The sequence below is a fragment of the Callithrix jacchus genome, chromosome 4, assembly GCF_049354715.1.
Source record: "Callithrix jacchus isolate 240 chromosome 4, calJac240_pri, whole genome shotgun sequence".
NCBI classification, from domain to species: domain Eukaryota; kingdom Metazoa; phylum Chordata; class Mammalia; order Primates; family Cebidae; genus Callithrix; species Callithrix jacchus.
Genome location: NC_133505.1, coordinates 25,303,727 through 25,331,600, shown reverse-complemented (window position 1 = coordinate 25,331,600; position 27,874 = coordinate 25,303,727). Strand labels below are relative to the sequence as shown.

General features: G+C 42.5%; 1 protein-coding gene across 4 annotated transcripts in view; it reads right to left on the bottom strand.

Moving 5' to 3' along the window:
* The window catches only part of LYRM4 (LYR motif containing 4), a 158,323-nt gene that overhangs the window by 17,408 nt on the left and 113,041 nt on the right, over positions 1-27,874 (bottom strand). The window contains exons 3-4 of one of the 4 annotated variants that reach the window (XR_013533784.1): positions 8,638-8,783; positions 4,824-4,967 (exon numbers count right to left, since the gene is read on the bottom strand). The exons of 1 other annotated variant lie outside the window; for it this stretch is intronic. Coding sequence is in view for 2 of the 3 variants with exons in the window: in XM_008994016.5 (XP_008992264.1) it covers positions 8,640-8,783 (144 nt within the window). In the remaining variant the exon portion in view is untranslated. The remainder of the gene's footprint in view (positions 1-4,823; positions 4,968-8,637; positions 8,784-27,874) is intronic. 2 more of the 4 variants (XM_008994016.5, XM_054253741.2) reach the window with 2 other exon arrangements.

Here is a 27,874-nt window from a genome sequence, read left to right as displayed (position 1 = left end):
ATTTTTAGTAGACACGGGGGTTTCACCATGTTAGACAGGCTGGTCTCGAACTCCTGATCTTCAGTGATCTGTCTGCCTCGGTCTCCCAAAGTGTTGGGACTACAGGCGCGAGCCACCGCACCCGGCCTCTTTTTGTATGTTTTGTTGAGACAGGGTTTGGCTGTCTCAACAGCCAGGATGCCCAGGATGGTTTCGAACTCCTGGGCTCAAGTGATCCACCTGCCTTGGCTTCCCAAAGTGCTGCAATTACAAGCATGAGCCACCATCCCCCACTGAATGATATACTTCAAATGGGTGAATTTTATGGTATGTGAATCTCAATAAAGATGTTAAAAAACACAGGTTAAGAAGTCATTAAAAATTTTGCAATATTAGCCCCAATACTGTCTAGACTTCTGCTATTCTATTGGACATGTGGGTATTTAGCACTTGAAATATGGCTGGTCCAAACAGAGAAGTTCTATAAGTATAAAATACTGGCTGGGTTTCAAGGACTTAGTAAGAAAAAAAGCAAAATATCTTAATATTTTTGGTATTGTCGAAATGACAATATTTTAAATATACTGGGTTAAGACATGTTATTAGAATAATTCTGTCTGTTCTTTTTTGCTTCTTAAAATGTGGCAACTAGACAATTACACACATAGCGTGCATCTATAGCTTATGTTATTTTTCTAATGGACAGTGCGATCTTTATCATTTTTTCATTTTTAATTTTTAGTGGGTTTTCAAAAACCTATGATACAAACCACATTGTTACATTACAGTTTATCATTTTTAACCTTTGCTTTTAATTCTGAAACAAATATATATTCACAAGAAGTTGAAAAATGTAGTAGAGAGAGGGTCTATGTACTTTCCACCCTATTTCCTCCAATGGGGACATCCTGCCGAATTACAGGACAGTATTAAACCTGGAAATTGACATTTACACCATCCTTTACAATTTTTTTGGTGGTGGACAAATCAGCGTCTGGATGAGGAATAGTCTGGGAAGGCAATGGGAGATGGTGTCTTATAGTTGTTGATTTCTCTATAAAGTAAACATGGCTCCGCTTGGAATAATAAAAATTAAGTGAAAATCCAAATTTAGGTTTCTTACTGTCTGCAGAGAACTATTTTATAGAAGCTGCCAATAGTGAAGAGGACTGCAGTGATGACATTTACCTCCTGGAAGCAGGGCATCCATCACTGCTCACACCCTGCTACCGGCTGTAGGTAGGGGTGCCATGGAGTTGCCCTGTGGCCTCGTAGATACAGGTCACATCCTTAGCTCACCCCTCACTCGGGACTAAATGGAACTGTTGGGCTTGATAGTGGTGGAGCACATCTCTTTCAGGAAAGTCAGAGTGACAAGCTGCCTTGCTGACACATGGCAGATAAGGAGGAGCCACCTTTAACTGTTTCCTCTTCAGGGCTCTTTGCGAGGAACTGACTGGCACAAATACATGCATTTGGAGAGGATGCCTCCCGCTTCTTTTCCCTCCTCACGACCATTTTGTGAACATGTCTCTTGAACCCTCTTAACTGTTCTTTTGGTTTCCTCTTTGTCCACATTTCTGATGTTCTCGCATGACTCTGGATATGAACTACTACATGGGGCATGACCAAGCTCATCAATCTTGCTTTTACTTACATCTTTTGTGTGAGATCCCATGTCACCTGCATGACTAGGTGACACTGCTAGCACCTGGAGGGAGCAGATGCCACCAGCCAGAGAAGGGCCTGGAGCTTCTCTTGGGCAGCTCATGCTGGGGCCCATGCCCTTCAAAGGCTTGACTTTGCCTCTTCAGAGCTTCTGATGTGCTCCTCACATGTGTGCTTGCTCAAAAAAGTGCCCAATCCCCCTGCAAAGGACTTCTCTCCATGTGTGCACTGTCCCTGAAGGCTTAGAGGCTGTGGGCAGCCACAACCCTGCCTGCAACCCAGCCACGCTTCCATGCCATCAAGGGCCACTGCACTTGATGGTGTGATCCTAGGACTGTGTCTACCCACTCCCACACTCAGGAGTGGGGACACAGGAAATAGTGGCATTGGGCTCGTGGGCTGCACTAAGCCAACCCAGGTTTCTCTAAAGGATTACCCTGTGTGTTAGCTTCCTGATGCAGCAGTAAAAAAAGTTACCCCCAAACAGGTGGCTTACAATAACACAAATTTACAGTTCTGGAGGCCTGAAGTTAAAAATCAGTTTCACTGGGTGAAAGTCAAGATGTTGGTGGGGCTGGCTTCTTCCCGAGGCTCTGGGGAGAATCTGTTTCCTTGTCTTTTTCAGCCTGTATGGCCTCCTGCATTGCCTAGCATCTGGTGCCTGCCTCCACCCTCAAAGCAGTCGCTCTGATCTCTGCTTCTGTCACATTCTCTCCCTCTGCAGTCAAACCTTCCTCTGCCTTCCTCTCAGAAGAATAGCTGTGATTACAGTAGGGCCAGTGTGGATAAACCCAGGCTGATCTCCATCTTAAGATCCTCATTTGATCATACCTGTGAAGTCCCTTTTGCCATAAAATGTCTCAGGAATTAGGATGTGGATGTCTTTGGGGGCCAGTATTCAGCCTACCATATCTTACTTTATGGTTTTGTTGAAAAACAATTATTTTTTAAAATTTAATGTGCCTTATTGTAGAAAATGTGAAAATAAAAATCTAGCACCATTCTTACTCTACCAGCCACACTGAAGGGAGAGAGAAGAGAGTGCAAAACAGCCCAGCAGGCCAAGTCAGAGAGATTTGTGCCGAGGTGAAGCAGGGGTGTGGAAGCGGGTGGGAAGGGAGCTATGCTGCGGAAGGCTTCATTTCAAAGTTGGTTAAGTGCCTGGAATATGCTTTTCTTACGGATTATGTTCTAAATATGGATTAGGTTCCTAGCTCTGACTATAAAAACTAATTAAATCTGAAATATTTTCATTAAGAAGTACTGGAGAGATTCTGGGCTGTGCTTCCCCTGTACCCATCTAAGGGCTGGGGGAGACGCTGGTGTCAGTGAGGTCTTGGGACTGGGAGACTATGCTTCCCTTGTACCTATCTCAGGGTTGAGGCAGACACTGGTGTGAGTGAGGTCTGGGGCCTGGGACTTTGCTTCCCCTTTAAGTATCTCAGCATTTGGGGAGATGCTGGCGTGAGTGAGGTCTGGGGCCTGGGACTTTGCTTCCTCTTTAAGTATCTCAGCATTTGGGGAGATGCTGGTGTGAGTGAGGTCTTGGGCCTGGGAGACTATGCTTCCCCTGTACCCATCTCAGGGTTAGGGGAGATGCTGGTGTGAGTGAGGTCTTGGGCCTGGGAATGGGCTGCAGGGGAGTTAATGATATATTTTTTCCTGTTGGACCATGCAGGGCCTGGAGGCCAGCACTGGGGATTCTGGGATTAGTGGGGCTGGTCAGGAGATGTGTGGGCCCTGGGGATCTGGCTGACACTGGTCTCCCAAGTGAGCTTTATCTGCCAAGCAGGGGCTGGAGAACAAGGCAGTTGCTCCCTGCTCCCCAGGCTGAGATTGCACAGGGGACCTGGGAACAGGGAGGCTGGCAGCTGCCGCTGCTGTTGCCCCACTGATCCTTGGGAGTAGGGAGCCCTTCATTTTTATCACCTATAGAACTGCAGCCACTTGGTGCACTCTAACAAGCAGACCTGGCCCAGTGAGATGACAAAGAAAAATAACAACATGCCTAAGGGAATCTAGGAGCCAGAGAGAAAAAAAACCTGAAACAAATGGCTGCTTCTAAAACTGCTGGGAGAGGAACATAATAAGCGGTGCACAGTAAGAGCACTCAGAGAGACTCGGGAAAAACAACTAGTAAGCAATAAACTTATTTATTAAATTTCTGTCTAGGGAGACAAACCTTGGTGGGAAAAATTGGTATCCTCTTACAAGTAACAGTAAAAAATATATGCTTTGAATTATAAGCACTGGGCTACAGAAGACAGTCATTAAGGGCACAGAAAAGTAGAATGTAATTTCCAAACTGATCAAAGAAAAGAGAGATAAAAAAGGAATGGGGCCGGGCGCGGTGGCTCACACCTGTAATTCCAGCACTTTGGGAGGCCGAGGCGGGTGGAATCACGAGGTCAAGAGATCGAGACCATCCTGGTCAACATGGTGAAACCCCGTCTCTACTAAAAATACAAAAAATTAGCTAGGCATGGTGGCACATGCCTGTAATCCCAGCTACTCAGGAGGCTGAGGCAAGAGAATTGCCTGAACCCAGGAGGCGGAGGTTGCGGTGAGCCGAGATCGCGCCATTGCACTCCAGCCTGGGTAACAAGAGCGAAACTCCGTCTCAAAAAAAAAAAAAAAGGAATGAATAGTTACTTGATAAAACCATCAAAAATAAGGAAGGGAAAAGAGAGAACCAACTAAAATGCATAATAGGTTAAGATGGAATAAAATGAACTACATAAGGCATAATGTGAAATGTGAATGGACTAACTGGGGATAGGGAACAAAACAAGATGACAACCCCTAAAACAAAAGGGTAAAGGAAAGCTGAAAATCAAGGGATGAGTTAAGATATGCTGTGTACATTTGTGGGGGAAAATTCCAGTCTATACTAATATTTGACAAGGAAGAATTGAGTCTAAAACCTCAAACTAAATAATGAGCAACATTTACAGAAAGGATGCAGCAGTCATAAACCTGTAGGCACTCAATAAGACTAGTTAAGTATATACCACATAAATTATTAGAAATAAAAGGAGAGGCTGGGCCCGGTGGCTCACACCCGTAATCCCAGCACTTTGGGAGGCCGAGGCAGGTAGATCACGAGGTCAAGAGATCGAGACCATCTTGGCCAACATATTGAAACCCTGTCTCTAATAAAAATACAAAAAAATTACCTGGGCGTGGTGGCGTGTGCCTGTAGTCCCAGCTACTTGGGAGGCTGAGGCAGGAGAATTGCTTGAACCCAGGAGGCGGAGGTTGCAGTGAGCCAAGATCGCGCCACTGCACTCCAGCCTGGCGCCTTGTGACGGAGTGAGACTCTATTTCAAAAAAAATAAATAAATAAATAAAAGGAGAAACTGACAAAAGCAAAATTGTAGTGGGGAACTTTGACATTCCTCTTTCAGAACTGGATAGACACAGTACATTAAGAAAGGTAATGACAGAATTTGAATACTACAATGGACAAACTAAATACACACACATGCATCTCAGAGAATACATTTAAAACCTTGTGTCTGGCAAGGTACAATGGCTCACACCTGTAATCCTAGCAATTTGGGAGGCAAAGGCAGGAGAATCACCTGAGGCCAGGAGTTTGAGACCAACTTGGCCAACACAGCAACACCTCATCTCTTACAAGAGAAAAAAAGAAAATTGTGCCTGCAAAAAAGCTCCCCCCAAAAACAACAAAGAAAACGTTGTAAGCCATTCACAAAAATTCATCAAGGACTTGGCCCAAAGAAAGTCTGAAAAGGTTCAAACCAAGATATTTTAATCACTTCTATGGAAATTGGTCTATTCAAGTTTTCCATTCCTCAGGTTACTTTATTTTTTTTATTTGATTTTCAAACTAGCTGCCACAGAGCTGCCCATCTTTTTTCTACGCCATATCCTCACTATGCATTCATTAAGAATGACATCATAGAAGAATATTTAAAAACTTGGAAAATACGTTTTGTGAAAAGCAGCAGCAGGATGCAACTCATAACTGAGAGGCAATCACTGTATGCCTTGGCTCCATCATTCTGTCTCTGACTTACACCTCTATCTTTAAGCAGTCGTGGATCCCCAGTTGACAGATCAAGACATTCCCTTATCAGCAGATCCTAAATTCTGACTTGGTTTAACCCAATGCAAATTATTATGATGGTACCCAGTTCTTTGTAGCTTTCAGGACATGCCCACAGGAAAGAAAAAAGGCATTTTTGTATCCCATCTCTTAACCTCCCTGCCTCTCAGGGATTAAGTTTGAGGATCACATAAGCAATACATATTTAGGAAAGTGACATTTATTGGATCCGTGCTCAGCTTATTTGCTTTACTTAGTTTCTCACAGTTTTTACCCTTGTCCTATACAGTACATAATATTCATCTATATCTTAGGAATGAGTTTATGGAATCAGAGAAACTGAGTGACTGTCTACATTTGCACAATTGGTAAATGAATTATGGAGCTGAGATATTCACTTTGAGGTCTTCTGACTTCAAAATCTAGCACTTAAACCACCCCCCCAAAATAACACACTTCCTCTGAGTGTCTTTGATTCTTTGTAATTAACGTTTTAAATGAAAATCCCATGCTGTTCAAAGAGAAGAGTACTTAGCCTGTGCTACAAAAGGCTGAGAGTGAAAGTGGGAGGTTTGATTTCCAAGTTTAACTTGTAGTTCTGCTCCAGGAGCACATCTCAGCTACAGTTGTTTTCAGAAATGTGAGTTCAGGATATTAACGAGTAATGCTGAGCAAAGAAAATCACAAGCCAACCATCTCTTGGATCACATAAGTAGAACTTATCTTTGTGAAGCTCCATGGGGATCCGCAAACCACTTTCCCAGTTTCTTTGAGTTTATTCAGATTTGGCCCGAAAAGGAAGCTGGCTGAAGTAGAGGAGAACGAGAACTCCCATTTCCATTTAACCTATTTGCAACTCTGCCAAGGCTGCAGAGCCAGCAGCAGCTGTGGCCTATCAGTGCTCATGGGAAGTGAGTCTTGCAAGGAAATGACATTTCCTCCGCAGGGTAGGGAAGCACGCACTGCTGAGATTCTACGGGTGTGACGGCAGCATCAGCTAGTGCAGGAGAAAGATGACTAGAGGGGGGGGGCTCGCCTGCTTCCCCAAGGAGTCAGGAGTGGTTTCTTTGCCTCGTGCCTCTTTTTTTTTTTGAGAAGAAACAGGGGCAGAACTGCCCGTGTTGGGCAGGGTGTGTGCGCATGTGTGGGGCAGCCTGGGGGCCACTTGTCTGGGTGCTGCCATCTCACGGGCGAGGCTATGGGTGGCACCGTTTTACACATGTAGATAGATGGTAGCTAGATACAGAGGGCCCTTTCCTCTCATATAAAAAAAAGAAAAAATCAAGATGATTGATCGTTTTCTTAGGTTTTCCAAAATTTTATTTTCTAAAAAAAAGAGAGCACTTTTTTTGTGTGTGTGACTGCAGGCAGCAGATGCCCGACAGCATCTGCTGTCGGACAGGAGCACAAGCAACATGGCTATCCTTTAGAATACAGACGCACACTTGCGTGCGTTTAAATACAGCATGCCACCACCACCTGTGAGGAAGGCTTGAAAGACATGATCCTGACCCGTCCAGCCTCTGTCAATGATTCCAAACCCTGGCTGTACACTGGCATCCTTTGGAGGGCTTCAGAATATTCTAATGGTTGGGTCACACTTAAGAGACTATGAATTACTTGGTCTGATGTGTTTTTATACATCAGAATTATAAAAAAATTGTGGTAAAATACACGTAGCATAAAACCATTTAAACCACTTCAAAGTGCAATAATTTTGTAGTGTTAAGTACGTTCACAATTATACAAACATCAACACTGTTTAGTTCTGGAAATTTTCATCATCCCAAAAGGAATCCCCATACTCTTTAAGCAGCCACTCCCATTTTCTTCTTTTCCCAGCCTTTGACAACCACTCACTAATCTGTGTTCTGTTTCTATGGGTTTTTGTATTCTAGACAGTCCATACAAATGACATCATATAATATGTGGCCTTTGTGTCAGGCTTCTTCCATTTACCACAGTGTTTTCAAGGTTCATCCGGGTTGTAAACATGCATGAGTACCTCATGACTTCTAAGGATGCATAATACCCAATTGCACCACATTTTGTTGGCCCGGTCCTTAGCTGAAGGACATTTGGGTTGTTTCCATCTTTTGGGTATTGAAAATAGTGCTGCTGTGAACATATGAATACAAAACTGTGTTTGAACCTGTTTCAGTTCTTTAGGAGTGAAATTGATGGGTCATATGGTAACTCTACGTTTAACTTATCGAGGAAGTGACAAGCTGCTTTCCACACATGTTAGGATTTTAAAAGCTTCCCAGGTGAGTGTAAACCTCTGGCCAAGGCTAAGAACCTAGCTGGTCAGGATACAACTATTGGTTTTTAATACAAGATAAGCAAGAAAACAAAGATAAAATCAGCAAAATCCAGACAGAAGAATTGACTTCTTCAGTAAAGAAATCTGAGGAAAAAGAAGAACAAGGAAGAAAAAAGATACAGATGGGGCCTAAAGATTTCTTTAAAAGACTAATATTGCAGACAGATCAACCAGTTTGAAAATTTATACTATTTGTAAGCCATTAAAATTTAAACACCTTGTAGTTGATGATATTAAAGAATTAGTATTATTTTGTTATTTATAATAACGGTACCATAGAGATGTTTTAAAAAGAATCATCATCTTTTCAGATATGTACCAAAATAGTTTAATATGAAATGAATACACATTTTCTCAAAACAATAAGAGTGAGCATGGGTAGGTGTAAGGATGAAAAACACCATCTATGGATATTACAGAGTATCCAACTGTTAAAGATGGGTGACGGACACACAGGACTAATTTTACAATTGTACATACTTTTGTATATGTTCACATTTTTCCATAATAACGGGTTAAAAAGCAAAAAGTTTTAGCCACTGCAAACTAACAAATTGGGGGAAATGTCATCAAATGTCTCTTTAAGAAACCTCACCTCTATTCCTTCTCTTTCCTCTCCCTTGGTAACGGCACTCCTAGAACTGTGAACAGAGTGCAGTTCACTCCAGGTGTGATTTTCATGGGAACGGAATTGGCTCCCTGGGTGGCGTTCATTCCCTCTGGATGCCTCAGGCCTGTCTCCTCCAAAGACAAGAGGTTTCTTTTAAGTTTTCTTGCTAAATACACTCAAAAAACCTTTCTAGCTCTATATTTTCAAACACAAACAATACTGACATGCGTGTGTGTGTGTTTGTTAAAATACACAAAATACATTTACCATTCTATCCATTTTAAGTGTACAGTTCAGTGGCATTAAGTACATCCACACTGTTGTACAACCATCAATGGCATCCTTCTCCAGAATCTTCGCATTTTCCTCTGCTGAAACCCTGTACCCACTAAACACTAACTCTCCATTCCCCCTCCCCTTCAGTCATTGGCAATCCCAATTCTATTTTCTGTCTATCAATTCAACTATTCTAGGGACCTCATATAAGTGAAATCATACGGCATTTGTTTCTTTGCTTCTTACGGCTGACTTCACTTAGGACAACGTCCCCAAGGTTCATCCTTGTTGTGGGATGTGGCAGAATAACATTCCATTGCATGGCCATACCACATTTTGTTCATCCATTCGTCTGTTGAGGGACAGTGGGTTGCTGATGTGAATAATACCGCTTTGAACATTGGTGTGCAGGTAGTTTGAGTCCTGCCTTCAGTTCTCTGGGGTATATACTGAGAAATGGAATTACTAGATCATTTGGTCATTCTATTCAGTATTTTTGAAACCAAATCAATATTCTTCTAAATGATAACTTGTCCCCTTTCTTGCTGGTTTTTTGACTGGGGCTTGGTTGAGGATGGAGAAGGGGGAAGGCAGAATAATGTAGTACTTAAGAGCCTGGACTTTGTCCCAGGACAAACCTGGTTTACACACCTGCTCTGTCAATCACTGGCTCAGAAACCTTGGGTTTCACCTAACCCTGTAGCCTCGGTTTCCTACCTAAAGAATGGGATAATATCAATCTTACATAAATTAGATGGTGTTTATAATGTCTTAGTACAATGGCCTGGCACACAGAATTCAATTAATGGCCCCTAGTAATTGATTACTTCCATTTCAACAATCCCAGGTGCTGTCAAAGAAGGTGGCATTTACAAATGAGTCCCACAGGTCCTAGCCACAGTCTGTGGTAATGGCATGCTAAACCGCCTGTAGGAAGACTGGGTAGACTTCCTTCATTTCCTGCGGCACAGGAGGAACTCTGGTCTCTTCCTGATGTCTCTTAACAGCTTTATGGAAACATAATTCACATACCATCAAATCTATCCAATTAAAGTGTGCAGTTCAATGGTTTTTAGTATATTCACAGTTGTGCAGCCATTACCACAATCACTTTTAAAGCATTTTCATTATCCCCAAAGAAATGCTACTTATTAGAAACCTTTCAAATGTCCCATCCTCCCTAGCCCCTGGCAACCACTAATTCACTTTCTGTCTCTAAGTATTCGCCTGTTTTGGCCATTTCATAAAAACTGAATCATACAACACGTGACCTTTTGTGTCTGGCTTCTTTCCCATAGCATAATGTTCTCAAGGGCCATCCATCTTCTAGCGCGTGTCAGTGCTTTATTCCGTTTTCCCACCAATAATAGTTTTATTGTATGGCTATACCACATCTTGCTCTTCCATTTATTATCTGATGGGCACTAGAGTTGTTTCCACTTTTTGCCTATTGCTAATAAAGTTTCAATAAATATTTGCATATAAGTCTTTGTGTGGATGCGTTTTCATTTCTCTTGAGTATACATCTAGGGGTGGGATTGCTGGATCACACTACCTCTTCTTTTTAAGCCCCAACATAGAATTGTTGCTTCTAGGATCTGTCAAGAGATTCCCAGACAAGCAAAAACCAAACTCCTGGAGTTGGCCCCACTCGTCCACATAATGGGAAGCTTACAAAGGTGTTCAGATTCATTCTCTGTAATCTCACTGTACTGATACTGAGCATCTTCTTTGAGCTCAGTTCCTCCTCACAAAGGAACTCTATGATCCTTTAAATGATGACTCTGCTACCCAGGTGGTGCTAGACCTCTGTATGTCTACCTGTTTTTAAAATAATTTTCCCTGGATGATGGAGATTTTACTATTCTGCATCTAATGCCCTGTGACTCTATCTGAATGACTAAAACCACCCACTTGATTGTTGACCTATTCTCAAAGAAGAGAGGATTACTGCTCTTTTGTGGACCCCTCCACTCAGGTCACATACTGAAGTAAGAGTTGACAGGCTTTGTCCTTGCAAGTTGCCTGTGGCCCACCACCCGAATTATCCTCATCTGAATGTATTTTTAAGGGAGGATATGGAGCATTTGTCCTGGTGTTTTTGCAAACCCCAACAGCTAAGTCTTCTGACTCCTTCCCGCTGTGTTACTCACAGACCTGAGGTGGTGCAGATTTAACTCTGCCTTTGGTCAAGAAAGATGCTCAGTATCAATACAGCGAGATTACAAAGTACAAATCTGAACACCTTCGTAAGCTTCTTACCAAGTGGACGAATGGGGCCAACTCCAGGAGATTGGTTTTTGCTTGTCTGCGAATCTCTTGACAGATCCTGGAAGCAACAATTCTATGCTGGGGCTTAAAAAGAAGAGGTAGTGTGATCCAGCAATCCCACCCCTACATGTATATTCAAGAAAAATGAAAACGCATCCACACAAAGACTTATATGCAAATATTTATTGAAACTTTATTAGCAATAGCCAAAAAGTGGAAACAACTCAAGTGCCCATCAGATAATAAATGGAAGAGCAAGATGTGGTATAGTCATAGACATAGCCACATACCGGGTAGGATAGTGGCTCCACAAGTTGCAAAGAAAAATACAGTGGTACTGTCTTTCAGCAGGTCAAAAAGGATTGCAAAAGACCAATGGTAGATAAGGGGCTCTGAGAATGTTTTGTGAAAGTAAATTTCATGATGACAAAAGAAGAAATTTCTGCCAAAATTTTATAGAGAGAAGGAAAGATAGTCAAAGGCCAGATGCGGTAGGGCACACCTGTAATCCCAGCACTTTGAGAGGCCAAGGTGGACAGATTGCTTGAGTCTAGGAGTTTGAGACCAGCCTAGGCAACATGGCAAAATCCTGTCTCTATAAATAATAGAAAAATTAACCGGGGACAGTGGCACATGCCTGTAGTCCCAGCTACTCAGGAGGCTGAGGTAGGAGTATCACTTGAAGCTGGGGAGGTTGAGGCTGCAGTGAGCTGTAATCATGCCAACTGCACTTCAGCCTGGGCAACAGAGTGAGACCCTGTCTCCAAGAAAAAAGATATTCAACGGTTTTCCTTATTAAAGAATTTTAAATCAGTAGCCAGTAAGAATAATGACTGTTTTTTTATGAATGATTTCCAGACTAAGTCACAAGAAAACCTTATATACTATGACATTTGTATGTCACTTAGAATTTGTATGTTACTTAAGGAATTCTTACTCAAGGAATTCTAACATTTGTATGTTACTTAAGGAATTCTATCATTGTATGTTAGAATTTGAATGTTACTTAAGGAACTCTAACATTTCCTTTCCTTGTGAAAACACAAGAGAATAACAAGATGCCAGAGAAAACAAACCTAGTGGCAGACATGACTATGGACTTTATGCCTGGGGGTAAAAAGAGGAAAAAAAAATAAAAGAAAGTTAAGAGTAAGAGTTAACGGAAAGAAAGAGTTCTTCAGGATTTCAAACAGAAGTTAAGTGCTAGAGATGTTTAAGACAGGCTGAGAGCTAGAAATGAGACTAATCCTTTAGACACAGATATTTTGCTCTCCACAATCGGGTTAATACTTTGAAGTGTTAAAGAAAGTCTTTTGAGCCATCGGAGGACTTCAAAGTAATTGTTACACACAAGCCTAAGAGAATTTGATATCAAAAGAATATTAATGTTCATTGAGTACCTACTATGTTCTAGGCACTTATGCCAGGTACTTTGTAGACGTAATTGAATGTCATCCTTGTTAACATTCTCATGAAATAGGTTTTGAAGTCTCTGGTAGGGACAAAAAGACCTGGAGAGCATAAGTAGCTCGTTTTGAATGACAATAGCTGGTGAGAGGCAGAGGAAAGTAGGCCTGCCGGCCCAGTGCCTCTGAGCTTCCCAGGCACCATGCTGCATTTCCACCTCGCCAACTGGAGAAATACCAGCAACTCCAGAAACATGGTGAGCATATCATATCCGGAACTCTGACCAACGAAGGCAGAGGCTTCACTCAGAGTTAAGCAACAGAATATCAAGGTTCATTCATGACATAGCACACCCTGTATTTACAAATACAAACTGGAGTAGGAGACTGAGGAATATTAGGTAAAAGTTAATGTTTGGCTCGATTTAAAACAGTAGCACTTGACTGGTTTTCGACACTTTTGTTATAAGTGTGTTTAATATTAACAAGATACTGTGAAATTAAGTTTAGCTTAAAGCCACTTCTTCACGTATTTTAAAGGTTTCTGTGTACACAGTGAACTGCAACCTAACGGGATGTGTACACAGACTGTAATCTACTCTGTGCTGATCATTGAGCTTTGGCTACAGGCAGCCAACTGTTCAAACAGAGTTCAGATATGGCAAACAACCAAACTGTAGCCAGTCTGGCTGTTTTAGTACCTCACTTCCGTTTTCTGTATATTACTTTCCTTTTTTTGCCTACAGATTTTCTTCCAGGCTGTGGGTATGGTGGCTCATGCCTGTGATCGCAACACTTTTTTTTTTTTGAGACAGGGTGTCCCTCTGTTGCCCAGGCTGAGGGGCAGGGGTGCAATCACAGCTCACTGTAGCTTTGACCTCCCAGGCTCAAGTGATTCTCCTACCTAAGGCTCCCAAGCAGCTGGGACAGGCACACCACCAATTCCCAGGCAGGTGGATCACTAGAACCCAGGAGTTCAAAACCAGCCTGGAAAACATGGTGAGACCCTGTGTCTACAAAAAATACAAAAATGAGTGGGCATGGCGGTGTGCCTGTCCCAGCTATTTGGGAGGCTTAGGTGAGAGGATTGCTTAAGCCTGGGAGTCCAAGGCTGCAGTGAGCCATGACTGCATCACTGCTTCCCAGCCTGGGCAACAGAGTGAGACTCTGCCTTAAAATACAAAAAACAAAATCTTCCACCACATGACTGTGCTGGAGCCTTTCTGAACCTATTCTGGTTCACAGGCTGCCTGATTTGCAAATTATTATTTGCTCAGTTAAACTGTTGAATTTAATTTGTTTAAGGTTTTTCTTTTAACAATACTCAAAAAAAAAAAAAAGCTTAACTAAAATTTGACAAGATTGAACAAATATGTTTGGAGGAAAAAGAATTTAAACCTATATGATGAGTATTTCCAAATACATAGGACTGTGGCATTGAAGGACACCAACACAAAAGTTTAGACAAACTATGATCTGCTCTCTGTACTTTACAAGGTCAAAAGCATTTAAGTGCTTTAAGGTGTTCACAGGGTGTGGCTGGGGATCCCACTTCTGGAACATGGAGTTGGGCTTGGGAAAGACAATTTGTGCTTCAACTTGATTTGCACTTGGAAATATGTGAGGCTTATCATTTCCTAGATTTCTAACCATTCAACAAAAACATGTTAAAAAATGTAACATACATGCTTAAAAATTTAAGGTCAATTTTATGTTATGTGTATTTTGCCACTACGAAAATACGAAAAATAAAAAAGGTAACACAAATTAAATGTAGACCCTTTCCTTTTTCCTAGACTGTGAGCAGTGCTACCTTCCTTATGCCACTTCCACCCTTAAATAACTAACCAAATGGATTTAAAAGCCTTCCAACTTGTTTTTCGGATGTCTAGTTTCTACAAGTATTCAGGCATTGTTTCTCTCGGTAGAAATCATACCAAGAGCCTCTATGTGTGATCATGACTACCACTATCTTTAGTTATAATGATTTTGGACGTTCAGCTTTTTAATCTAGTTTTCATGTTTGAAAAACTATACTTTTATAAAAGTTGAGCATTTATCACATTTGTGGAAATAGAAAGAAGATGGGACTGTTGAGGGTACTGGCCCTTCATAGGAATAATGGAGATGGGATTGATGGGGGTAGTATGACTCGGTCCTCATGTTCACATATTTTCTATTAAGCGGATGATGTTACCACAGTAAAGCACACTGCCTTAGGTCACGGGATTTTAGCCTGATTGCCCAATAACTTGCCCTCTGTCCTCGGCAATCACTTGGCTTCTCTGCGCATCAGTTTTCACTTCCGTAAAGTGGAGAGTAGGCTGATTTCCCAGGTCCCTGCTGCAAAAGCCACTCATGCTTCTATCATTCCACAGAGAGGAAAACCTCTTCAATAGCCTGGGCAGGAATTTATAAATACAGGATTTCTTCTGCAGACTTTTATGTCCATAGTAGCAAAACACTACTGGCGTGGATGAAGAAACTTCATTATGTCAAAATGAATACTAACATCAAATGTGACAGCTGGAAAAAGTTTAACTGATACTTTAGTAGACCCTTCAATTTACAGAGCAGGAAAGTGAAACCACAACAAAGAGCATGACCAATATCTCAACGCTCACAGAGGTCAGAGCTGGAAGGAATTCTAGAGTTTTTGAGCGAGGTTTTTCCAAATTTTTACCCCCCACCCCCAACTGAATTGTGACCCTCACTACCACTGAGGCATATGCATCAGGGTATAAAAAAGGTTGAGAGAAAAGGTTACAGTTTCTAATGACTTGGTTTAGAGCTGAGCTTTTTTGTTTCCCAGAAGAAACTAAGATACAGAGAGGTTACGAGCAGGTCAAACTATAAACCAAAAGTAGAGCTGACCCACAAACACACCTATTCACCCAGCATAAACCCATGCCACGATCGCTGAGGGTCTGTGACAGTCTGACCTGTTGCAGTGCACGTGTTGGGATGAGGGTAAAGGTGATAAAGGAGACAGGTGTGGCAGATGCTTTTTTCCAAAGACACATGCTCGTTTTACAATGACTTGACCCTCTTCTACTGAGAGAAGGGGTTTATCTTCTCTCTACTTGGACCTGGACAGGTTCTACAACCTTGACAGTGGAGGTGACAATGTACAACTCCTGAGGCTATGCCGTACAGACAATATGGCTTCTGCCTGGCTCTCTCTGCTGGGACTCTTGTCCTTGGAACCCAGCTGCCATGTTGTGAGGAAGCCCAGGTTACAGTGAGGCCATCTGTGCTGTTCTGGCTGACATCATGGCCAGACTCCTGGCTAACAGCCAGCATCAGCCTCCACACAGCTAAGTAAAAGATGATTCCTGCCTCAGCTTTCCAGTCTGTGAGGTTCAGTCGCTGTGGGGCAACACAAGTCCCCTCTCCATGCCCTGTCTGAATTCTTGACCTATACAAGTGGGGTATGGCAATAATGATGATTGTTCTTTGAAGCCACTAAGTTTTGGGGGATGATTTATTGTGCAGTGATAACTGATACATAAGGTCCTTAGTTTACCAGCCATTGCTAGATTTCTTGATTTTCATTTCTGCCATTCCCCACCCTCTTCTCCTGTTTACAGTTAAAGGCCATGCACCTTTTCATTTTTTCCCCTTAAAACCTGAAACATGATTTTTTCCATAATGACTTAGCCTTTGTGTTAGGAGATGAGGCAAACTGACAACAACTCTTTGGGGCTCACAGCCATGCCTGGATTTGAAGGGTCCAGGATGCTTTAGTTACGCTGCCTCGTAACTTCAGTTTCTGGAATGCCTTTCCCTAAGGAGAGCACAGCCATCCCCAGCCATGGCCCCTTGGCCTGCTGGTCCCCCGTGTTTTCAGTTTTCATCAGCCCTCCTGTATCCTGGTGCTACCCTGATCTCCCACGTGGCTGCATTCTGGATATGCTCTGTCCAGTCTCTCAAGGAGTTGGGATGCCACATGTATTGGTTCAGAGCTGCTGAGAGATCAGTAATGTCACTTCTTGTTCACAATGGCTCAGGGGTGATCCTGAAAAGTGACATCTGTTAGCGCTCTAGAGCCTGTGGCAACACTGAGGAGGCCAAGCCTTGCATCATGAGCGGATCTTCCACGTGAGTGGAGTCTGATGCTGTGTCAGCACACCACTTTCATTCAGGTATGGTGGCCAACTTTGCACAGTGGACCAAATTTGCCTCCTGGCTCCAGTGACTTATAGCAAGCTCTAGGGCACAGTTTTGCTACTGGGGATGGTCTTCAGGCCTATAACTGTGTGAATCTGTGCTTATGCATGGGCAGGTTTTACTGGCAACATTAATAATTCCTGTTTCTTCAGTGTAATATATTGGTGGCTGTGATACACAGACATCCGGAGGTTGACAGACACAGTAACAGGACCCGTTACAAAGACCAACTGAGTACTGCCCCTGGCATAGGCCTAAGCTCAGAGGGCCCCAACAGTAGACAGAACTGGTTAAAACATTCCGGGGGGAAGAAATCGGCTTTGTCATCTCTCTCCATCTTGTTTTCTCTGTCCTGCCAGAATTTTAAAGAGTGCTAAGGGTCTCTTCTGCAAGCCTCAAAAACACAACGCAGTACAGCTCGGATGGAGGCCACTTTTACAGCAGAAGAACCTGAGTACTAAAGGCTGAGGAACAAAATAGATCAGAGAGCAAGAAAGAACAGCATGAGAAAGCACGCGGCCAGCAGATGGCAACAGAGGCCTTTGTGAGCCAGCGGCAGCCTGGTTCTGAAGTGCTGGAAGGTGGCTCTTCACAGCTATTGTATAAGTGATTTATGTATTTGGTTTCTGCTCAATGTTATATATGCATTACTGAATAAACCATTCACAGTGTATTTTCCACCAGCAGCTGAGCTCCAATTCTAAGCTTCTGAGGCCTAATTCCCAAGGCTCAAAGGAACCCCTGACATCAAATTGCTTTCTTCCCTGAATAGCTGCTTCATACTCCAGAAAAAGAAACACTTAGAAGGGTGGGAGCGATCTGATGTGACCACACAGTCCGAATGTTCACCAACTCTGTGTGAGGAAAAGCAAACGTCTGTCAGGTGCTTTCCTCAAGGCCAAGTTGGGCAGGGCTTCCCAGGCTCTGGCTGCTGCTTTGACTTCCTCCCGGTGGCTGTGCCTGGCTCAGCTACCTGCACTGAGATACAAGTGTTGGGTGAGGTGGGGCTGGCCTCAGCTTGGACATGAAAAAGAAGTGGCTTATGTGTAAGAAGTATGTCAGGTGAATTTCCCAAACAGGATATTTAGTCTGTCAGCTACCCATGGCCCTAGGAGCTGGGAAATCGCTTCATTCCTAACAGCACCGAGCTAGGACTGCCTGTGAGCAGGAGCCATCGTGTGTGTCTGGGAGCTGCAGTGTGGCACTCTTCCAGGCTGCCCGGCCTTTCCTGCAAAGCTCTGTAATCCTTTCCCACTGGTGTTTCTGCGGGGCCATGCTGGTTGACCTCAGAGGTCTCCTTTAGGTCTGTGTGCTGAGACACTTTGACGTGTTGTGGAAAGCAGGTGCAGGCCACAGAGTTTCTAGCAATGAGCCTAACATGAGATTCAGCTCTATGGGGTGGCCCCCAGAGAAGGAAACACCCTTCCCTGGAAACATATTTGAGAGGTGGAAAGGCAGGTCCTATCCCCAGGCCTCGCACTGGAAGACGGTTCCATAGAAGGCAGAGTACAATGGGCACATCCCTGTGGAAAACACCAACGTCGCATTTCAAACACACAATCCATGTATTGGCATTCCATCTTCAGTGACTAACAGGTCATACGAATTGGAGTCTGAGGTAAGCTTCTCCTGCTCCTTTCTACCATTTGCTCCCTGCACTTTCTTTCTCTTTTAGAACAAAGGAGAGAAAATGCAGTTTTGGTGAGTGAAAGAGACAGCAGCATCTATGGGCATTTCCCCCGTGCGCGGGGCATGTGCCCATGTAAGTACCTTACTTCACTCACACTGAAAACAGCGCTGTGAAGTCAGCACTATTATTGTTCTCATTTTGCAGGAGAGGAAACTGAGGTTTATAAAGATTACTAAAACATGTGCTTAATTTCACATGGTTAATATGTGGTGCAGTGGGAACTAAACCCAGCTTCTGACACTGAAGTCAATGCTCTTTATCACTATGATGGTGACGGTGAGGCTGGGGAATTTCTCTGCCACACCTAAGGCCCTCTAAGCACCAAGTAATAAAAAAGCTTCATCAAAAGGGAAAGCAATAGGATCCCAGCCATATGAGGAAAAATCATCACAGGAGAGAAAGTTGCCAGGGAGAAGAAAACAAAAAATCATTTCCTATCTTCACTCCTCATGCCTATTAATACGAAATGGTAGAAAATATCAGAAAGGTCATCGATATGTCTTTAATATATGCCCACTTCATGTGGTCTCATTTATACCCATGGCTTCATCAGCAATACTCTAGTAATATTGACTGCTGGATGTAGGTTCCTAACTCAAGCCTGCAAACCAGTATATTCAGCCTCTAAATCCCCTCTGGAGCTCCTGCTGTCCATTCCATTCCATTCCCCTGAGCACTCTCTTCCCTCAGCTGTCAAATCATCTCTTCTTGCTTGGATTAGGTTTCTGCCTGGACACTATGCCTCCACAATCAACTCCACAATTAAGTTTTCTCATGATTGCAATTCCTCTAGCAGATACATTCGATGGGATCACTTTATAGCTCCAGATATTCTAATGCCCCCTCACGGCACATGGTGCTTACAGCACTGGATTCAGACCTGCCTGCTGCGGCACAGGCTGTGTCTCATCCACCACACATCACAAGCCTGTGAGTTTAGTGGCACTTTAGTAGCATCTTTTTTCTTATTCAGTACTAGCAAATGAATGCCTGAGAACTCAATGAATCATGCAAAGTGCTGAGGGGTTCCTTACTTATGCCCTGTCGCTAAGGAGACAAGACTTGACTCGGAATAAAGAATAGGCCTGTGCCAGGTATGTGTTTTCATCTTGCATCGCATGTTATCTTCTGAGGGGTGTATTGTTATCTTCATTTTTTATTGGTGAAAAAACAGAAATGCCGATAAGTTAGACAGGGTACTTTTGTACAGAGTCACAGAGCTGGAAAAGGGAGAGCCAGGATTTATACCTCCAGGCGCTGATGAAATGCAGGTCCTGCTCAGTGGCCCATTCCACAGCTGCCCTCCTTGGCCTCCCCTTCTCATCACAGCTCCAGCTTCTCCCTGAAGCGGGCCTCTTCCCAGCGCAGCCCCAGGGCATCAGTCTTGCTTGACCTAAGGCAGTTGTGGTGGGGTCCAGCTACCTGTCCAGTGAACAGCTCAGGCATGATTGTATACCACAACTGTGCCCAATGTGGCTAGAGGAGGGGGTGCCTGGGCCTTCTGCAAAAGGGTTCTTCGCTTTCAAAAGAAGACATGAGTTGGGGGCTTTTCTGTTTTTACTGTTGGACACTGCTAAGCTGGAGCTAGGAGGTTGGTCTGTACGCAGACTTATTGTTACAGAAAACAATTCTAATACATTCTCACATCAGGGGTTTAGAGAGAAAGTGAGAGACCATCAAAGATGACTATTTTAGGTCAACTTACAGAAAAGCAGAACAGCATGTGAGAACTCAGCACTGAGATGTATATAATGATTTCCCCATCATCTGTCCCGTCAGAGGCAGGGGCTTTTCCTATGTGGAAGACAAATCCCAGTGACTGGCAAGAAGCCATTGATACCAGACCACTGGCATTCCATTTTTAAAGTAATTTAAACATATATTTGTTTGATGTGAGCTCATTTTGTTACCTTAACAAAACAAGAACATGCTGGGATTTTCTTTTCTTTAACCAAGTTAATTACTCCAGGAAGTAAACATGTGTAGTCATGGTCTAGCTGAAGTGATGGATGTCATAATATTTTAACCTGGATCTGGGGTTACATAACGGACAATTAAAGTACTGAGAGATCCAAGATGGCTGACCACTAGCAGCTCAGGCTTGTAGCTCCCAGTGAAAGCGCAGAGAACGAGAGGACGCCACACTTTCAGACGAATCTTTCTTGCACAAGGACCAGGAGATTCCCAGTGGAGGAGCCCCATGGGTCGCCAGCGCAACTCTTGCAGCCAGCTCTGTGGTTTTGCTGGTGCCCTGGCACGGTGGTTCTTGGTGCAGAATAAACGGGACTGATTCCCCTTTTGGCCGACGTTTGGAGCTGATTGAAGAAGGGATTCAGGAGGGAAGCCAGACGGGAGACTCCCGGACAGAAAAGCACCAAGAATCTTGATGCTGCTGTTTTAGCCGGCGCAGTGGGTTGCTCACATTTCGGCCCTGGGAATTAACAAGTTCGACGTCCACTAAGAGACCTAATTTGAAAGTTGGTAATTACAAAGACGACAGGTGGATGGATACATTTACAACGTTGGGAAGAAACCAGCATAAAAAGGCCGAGAATACTCAAAATCAGAATGCCTCTCCCTCTACAGAGGATCGCAGTTCCTCATCAACAGGGGAACAAGGCCTGATGGAAAACGAGTGCATTCCAGTAACAGAATTAGGCTTCAGAAGGTGGATAATAAGAAACTTCTGTGAGTTAAAAAAACATGTTCTAGCCCAATGTAAAGAAACTAAGAACTTTGAAAAAAGATGACGAAATCCTAACGAGAATAGACAATTTAGAGAGGAATATAAGTGAATTAATGGAACTGAAGAATACTATACGAGAACTCCAAGAAGTATGCACAGGTTTTAACACTCGAATTGATCAAGCAGAAGAAAGGATATCAGAGGTCGAAGACCAACTTAATGAAATGAAACGAGAAGACAAGATTAGAGAAGAAAAAGTAAAAAGGAATGAGCAAAGTCTTTAAGAAATATGGGACTATGTGAAAAGACCTAATTTACGTTTGATAGGTGCACCTGAATGTCATGAAGAGAATGAATCCAAGCTGGAAAGTATTCTTCAGGATATTATTCAGGAAAACTTCCCTAATCTAGTAAGGTGGGACAATACTCATCTCCAGGTAATACAGAGAACACCACAAAGATATTCCTCAAGTAGAGCTACCCCAAGACACATAAGTGTTAGATTCACCAGGGCTGAAATAAAAGAGAAAATGCTAAGGCCAGCTAGAGAGAAAGGTCAGGTTACCCATAAAGGGAAGCCTATCAGACTTACAGCAGATCTCTCAGCAGAAACCCTACAAGCTAGAAGAGAGTGGGGGTTAATATTCAATATCCTCAAAGAAAGGAATTTTCAACCCAGAATCTCATATCCAGCCAAACTAAGCTTTATAAATGAAGGAAAAATAAAATTTTTCACGAACAAGCAAGCAATCAGAGATTTTATCACCACCAGGACAGCTTTACAAGAGCTTCTGAAAGAAGCACTACACACAGAAAGGAACAACCAGTATCAGTCATCCCAAAAACTTATCAAAAGATAAAGAGTATCTCCATAACGAAGTATTTATATCAACTAATGGGCAAAATAGCCAGCTAGCATTAAATGACAATATTAAACTCACAAATATCAATATTAATCCTGAATTTAAATGGATTAAATGCCCCAATCAAAGACACAGACACACAAACTGAATAAAAAGTCAAAACATATTGGCACTCTGTATCCAGATCCATCTCATAAGCAACGACAACAAAGACTCAAAACAAAAGGTTGGAGGAAGACTCACCAATCAAATGGAGAGGAAAGAAAAACAAACAAACAAAAAAAACAGGAGTCTTAACTTTCCTCTCTGACAAAACAGACTACAATAGTAACCAAGACTAAAAGAAACAAAGAAGGACATTACATAATGATAAAAAGATCAATGCAACAATAGGAGTCACTGATCATAAATATATATGTACTCAAATAGGGGCACCCAGATATATAAAACAAGTTTTCAATGAGTTATAAAGAGACTTGAACTCCCACACTAATAGCGGGAGACTCTGACACCACATTGTTAATATTTGACGGATCAATGTGATAGAAAATTAACAGAGACATTTATGATTTGAACTCAGACCTGGAACAAGTAAACTCAGTGAATATTTATAGAATTCTACACCCCAGGTCCACAGAACATACATTTTTTTTTAGCATCACATTACACCTATTTTGAAAGTGACCACATAAATGGAAGCAAATCACTCTTCAGCACTTGCACAGCATTTCACAGATTTAAATGAAATAATGGTTGGCTGTTTGTTATTTTCTTTCCTTATTCCTTCCTGTCTCCGCTGTTAAGCACAATCATCAGCATAAAAGAGGTTTTTAATACCTATTTCTAGATTGCATTCCAGCCTGGGCAATAGAGCAAGACTCCTGTTCTCTCTCCCCCTTTTCTCTTTCTCTTTCTTTAAAAAAATAAAAAATAAAAAAATAAAGTACCTAATTAGGCTGCCAATAAATAGTCACTTCAGGATTTCACCTAAAACGTCAGTGACCAGAAGTGGATGAGTGTCTTCTTTCCCTGAGAGTTGGGGATCAATGTGAGGTTACAGTTGAAACCATGGGTTAACAATGTCCATAGAACATACTGACCCTAAGTAGGAAAAGTCCTTGAATTTGCTTAACCAAATTTTATATATGATTATAATACTACCTGTTTTATCCATGGATTCCTTTTAATCTTTGAAGGAAGACAGGAAACAGAGATACTAAAATTCACAGTCATAAAATATTTCCATGTAGAGATGTCCATCTTCCCCCACCTCTCTCCCCACTGCCTAAAGTTGCTTTGTTAGCCTGCCAAGTCAGATGCAGTCAACTAGGGGGTGAATTAGGCCCTTCTGTCTCACCGCTCCTTCCTTCTTCATTTTCCTGAGGAAGTAACAGTGTGGCACTTATTAAGCTAAATTTTCCTGGAAGCTCTGGGTCTCATTAAAAGCTGCACTGAAGAGAGATTACTGTCTGACTTTTCTTTTGTAAATGAGTCGGCAACTGATTCTCTCCACATGGAGCAGGAAAACAATCTCTGTCTTCTTTTACTTTCAGAACATACCAAGCTCTTTAGAACTCAAGGTCTCTGACAGTCTGTCCCTCCCCAGGCCACCTGCCCTCCCCCACTCTCCCTTCACCTCACCGGTCCCAGACTAAAGAGCACTTGCTCACAGAAGACATCTGTAACTGGGGTCCCCGCCATCCTCCCAGCGGAACCTCTTGAACAGCACTTCTTACAGCTGGTTGTGGTTTATTCACCCACATGCTCGTTTGCTGAACACTGGCTCCCAGATCGACTGTGGCACTGAGTAGTGGAGGATGCAGACTCAGTACCCAAGGTACCTCAATCTTTACTGAAATGTGAAAACAGGAAGGAGAAGCACAAGACCTTTATGAGCCCCAAGACTATCTGACATCCACAGATCAACAGGGTAAGCAGGATTTCCCTGTGCTGTGTGGGGCAGAGTTAGAACTCTGAATCTTTATCCTGAGCTGGGCTGTGTATATGCTTGAGCTGGCCTTGAACAAGTCATGGTGCCTTCTAAATATTCTCACATGCAAAACGTATGGATGAGAAAATGAGAAAAGTTATAGAAACTCTTTTTTTTTAATGAAAGGAAGAATTCATATTAGGTGATAAGTAATAACCTTTATACACACACACACACACACACACACACACACACAGAAACAACCTCACTCACACTTTCTGTTTACAGTGACCAAGAAAATCAGCTCTCCCATAACTTTACTAACAATAGTTCTTGAAGATAACAGCCTCTTGTTTGAAATCATTTTCCATTTAAATAAATGCTAATTAAATCTATACAAATACATATAAAAATTACCTGGTCATTTGTAGTGCACTTCCAAGTATTAAACATGGTTCTGAATTTTTTTCCCAGAACTCAGTTAGTTTTTCATTTCTTCATCATCTAGAATAGCTCCTTTAACAACATTTCATTTTTTGACATAATGCTTGTTTGATATTTTAAAACTGTACTTTAAACCTGAAATTTCACATTAATTATTATATTTTTAGGATTGCAAAATGACACCATATTTCAGATCAATGATTGGATGAGTAATATTTAACCAATTTTGCTTTCTGTTGGAGGTACAGTTCTGAGTATTCATTAATATTCAATGAAATTCCCATTAGTATGTGTGATATTTTCAGGGTTTCAAAAATAAGTGAAACAGGCACTAAGGTGGTGATGACACTAAAATGAGGACCTGAAAGAAGTCGTGGTACGTGGGAAAAGCCCGCTAACAAAGACGCACTGCAACAGAAAGGCTTCGCAGGAGACGCTCTTCAACCCAGGATCAGTATTTTATGGCATCAGCTCATTAATTCCTCCAGGTCCCCAGGACACAGATATCAAGGATGATGTCTGGCTCATTATCTCAGACACTGAAACTGAGGCTAGAGAAACTTTCAGTGGTTAACCAAGGTCAGACAGAATGTCGTAAAGCTGCGATTCAAACCCTTTTACATGCCTGCTTTCAAAGTTGCAGCTCAAACCACTGATCCTTACTGCTTCTCCAAAGAGACATTCTCCAAAATACTGTAGGACGGGGGGAAGAAGTTACTCTAAAAATCTTGGTATGTCTTCTGGCGGGAAAAAGGAGAAACCCTGAAGTCCCTGATTACTGTGGAGATCAGGATGTCATCCGGCTTCTTATATCTTAAAGTTCTGATTGGAATAATAAAACTATGAGGTAATAGAAAATCTGGACCAAATTATATATACATTATTTGGATACATAAACATCAGATGCACAATTCCACTTAAAAGCCTGCCTGTCCACACACGGACGGACACACACACACACACACACACACACACACATATATATATATAATAGGCAGGTGAAAGCCATTTCCAGAACATGTTATGTTACTATTTCATCATGGTACTAAGTTTGAATGATTTCCTACAAGTAAAACATCCATCGCTTAAAATAATGTTGAGAAACTCCAGGATAAATGTGAAAAAGGGCAAATGCCAAATGTTAAATCTTTATGCACAGACGCAGATGAGCACAGCAGCATGCCTCTGGCATCCCCAAGTCCTTGCTGACATTCAGACATTCACCCTTGTTTCAGGCTAAAGTAATGCAGTGTATTAAGAGGTAGTAATGAACCACAGCCCACCTGTCCGATAAAAGCTCAATATGTAAGCTTTGTAGAAGGCAGGTGATCATTAACGGTGGTGAACCAGGTGTATGTTATTTAAAGCAACTACATTCTTGACCTTTATTCTCAAAGTTTCTAACGGCAAACCAATAGACAAGAGAACCCAACCATATATGCCCTACTTGCAATTTTTTCTTCTTTTGGAGTTTGATTTTCCCTCATTGCCACACCTCATTTTCTTCTCTGTTTAACTAAGGCTGGGGACCTTAGCCATCAGCCCTGGGTTCAAGTCCCAGCTCTGCCATTTATTAATTCTGTGACCATGGATATCCTCGTTTCAGGTCCTTTCTACGTAAATGGGATATAATAATGATACCTCATAGGGAAGTGAGGTCTAAGGTATGTAAAATCCTAAGCACAGTGCCTGGTACACAGTAGGCACTCACTAATTATTAGTTATTAGCATAATTATTCTTTCTTTGTGGTCTCTCCTTTGGTCATCTTGAAAAGCATCTGAGAAGCCTTGAACAAATAAATGGCTTCTCTACCAGAAAATGCTTACCCTACCCCAAATGGTATATGCTATCTCCTGTATCAATTCTCTGAGCATTTCATCAGGAGGCAGCATATTCTAATGAAGAAGGAATGGGCTTTGAAATCAGGAAGGCTTGTTCCTAAATCCTGGCTCAATTTACTAGCTACATGACTAGGGGAAGATTATTTATTCTTTGATTTCTTATCTATAAAGTAGGATAATAATAATCTACCTCAGATCACTGTCATAATTAAATTAAAAGTCCATAAATTATCAAATAGAGTCCTTAGGTACAGAGGGAGGCTTAACAAATAGAAGATAATTTTTCCGTGTCCTTTTCAACTGGTATTTTTCATGTTTTGCTTTCTGAGAGAATCATGTGTGCCGCATTTCGCCTCCCTGGCTGGATGACAGGCTCCAGGAAAGAAAGCAGGATCTTTGTGGAATTCACTGCTGCATTGCTCACAGCATCTAGCAAGCCCCCTGGACATGGGTAATTCACATATATCTAATGAATGAATAAAAGAATGATTGCCATATTGTTGTCAATATATATCACTGGAATCACTAAGTATGAGAACTGGAAAGGACCTTTGCAATAAATCACTGACCCAATTTCATTCCATATATAAGGAACAACATGACGCTGGAAGCTAAGCGGCTTGCCCATGGCTAGCATGCCCGTGAGCAATGGCAGACTCAGCTCTGTGCTTCTCCTGCCCTGCCAAGCTGCTTCCTTCATCAGCTGTTGGCAGGTGTGTGATGCCAAAAGCATTTCCTAGGAAAGTGTTACCTCCCTTACAACTGTGCCACTCAGGGAAACACCCACAGACAATAAACCACACACCTATACTATCTCCAGTGCCGGCATGACATTAGAATAAATAGGGAACAAGAGCTGGCTTTTAATAATCTGTCATCTTTCTAATTTTTTTTTAAAAGCATACCCCACTGTATCTTCTTTGGTGAAAATGTCCAGTCAGAAGGCATGGCTGGCGGAGGCAAATGGAGAAGTGAGGTGGCTCCATCTGTGTGTCTGTCTCTGGCCTGGCTGTTCCCCTCTGGTCTACACCCTTCCTCCCACAGTCCACTGACAAACGTCTGCTTTCCTCACTGCCTGAGCTGATGCTAGCTAGTCTCAAAACTATCTCATAACCAGCTAAGCTAACATGCTCATGGGAACTGCTCCCGGGTGATGGGACTGCATGTTTCTGGGGAAAGCCTTCACTTCTATTGGGCCTCCTCTGTGATGGCTGGCAGGAGTTCCAGGTTAGGTCAGGGGTACATGGAAACACGTAGCGGACAGCAACGCTTTACCCACTGCCCTGTGCTGACAAACTTGCTGCCTGATGAGAAGGCATAACGAGTAGCTTATATAATGATAGGATTTAGAATTGTATGTATGTGACAAGTAGCACTATATCCTTAGTAGCATACTTCAGGGTGGTGGGCTTACAGGTTCCTTGAATGAAGGCAGTACGTACCTAATTCTACCTCTGTGTCCCGTGACTGTCACAATACATTACACTTTCAGTTTTGTTTCTGTTGAACTGATGGTAATCTTATTTGTGTGTATGTGTGTGTGAGTGTGTGTGTAAGAGACAGGGTCTTGTTCTATCGCTCAGGCTGGAGTGCAGTGGTGTGATCTCAGCTCTGCCTCCACCTCCCAGGTTGTGCCTCAGCTTC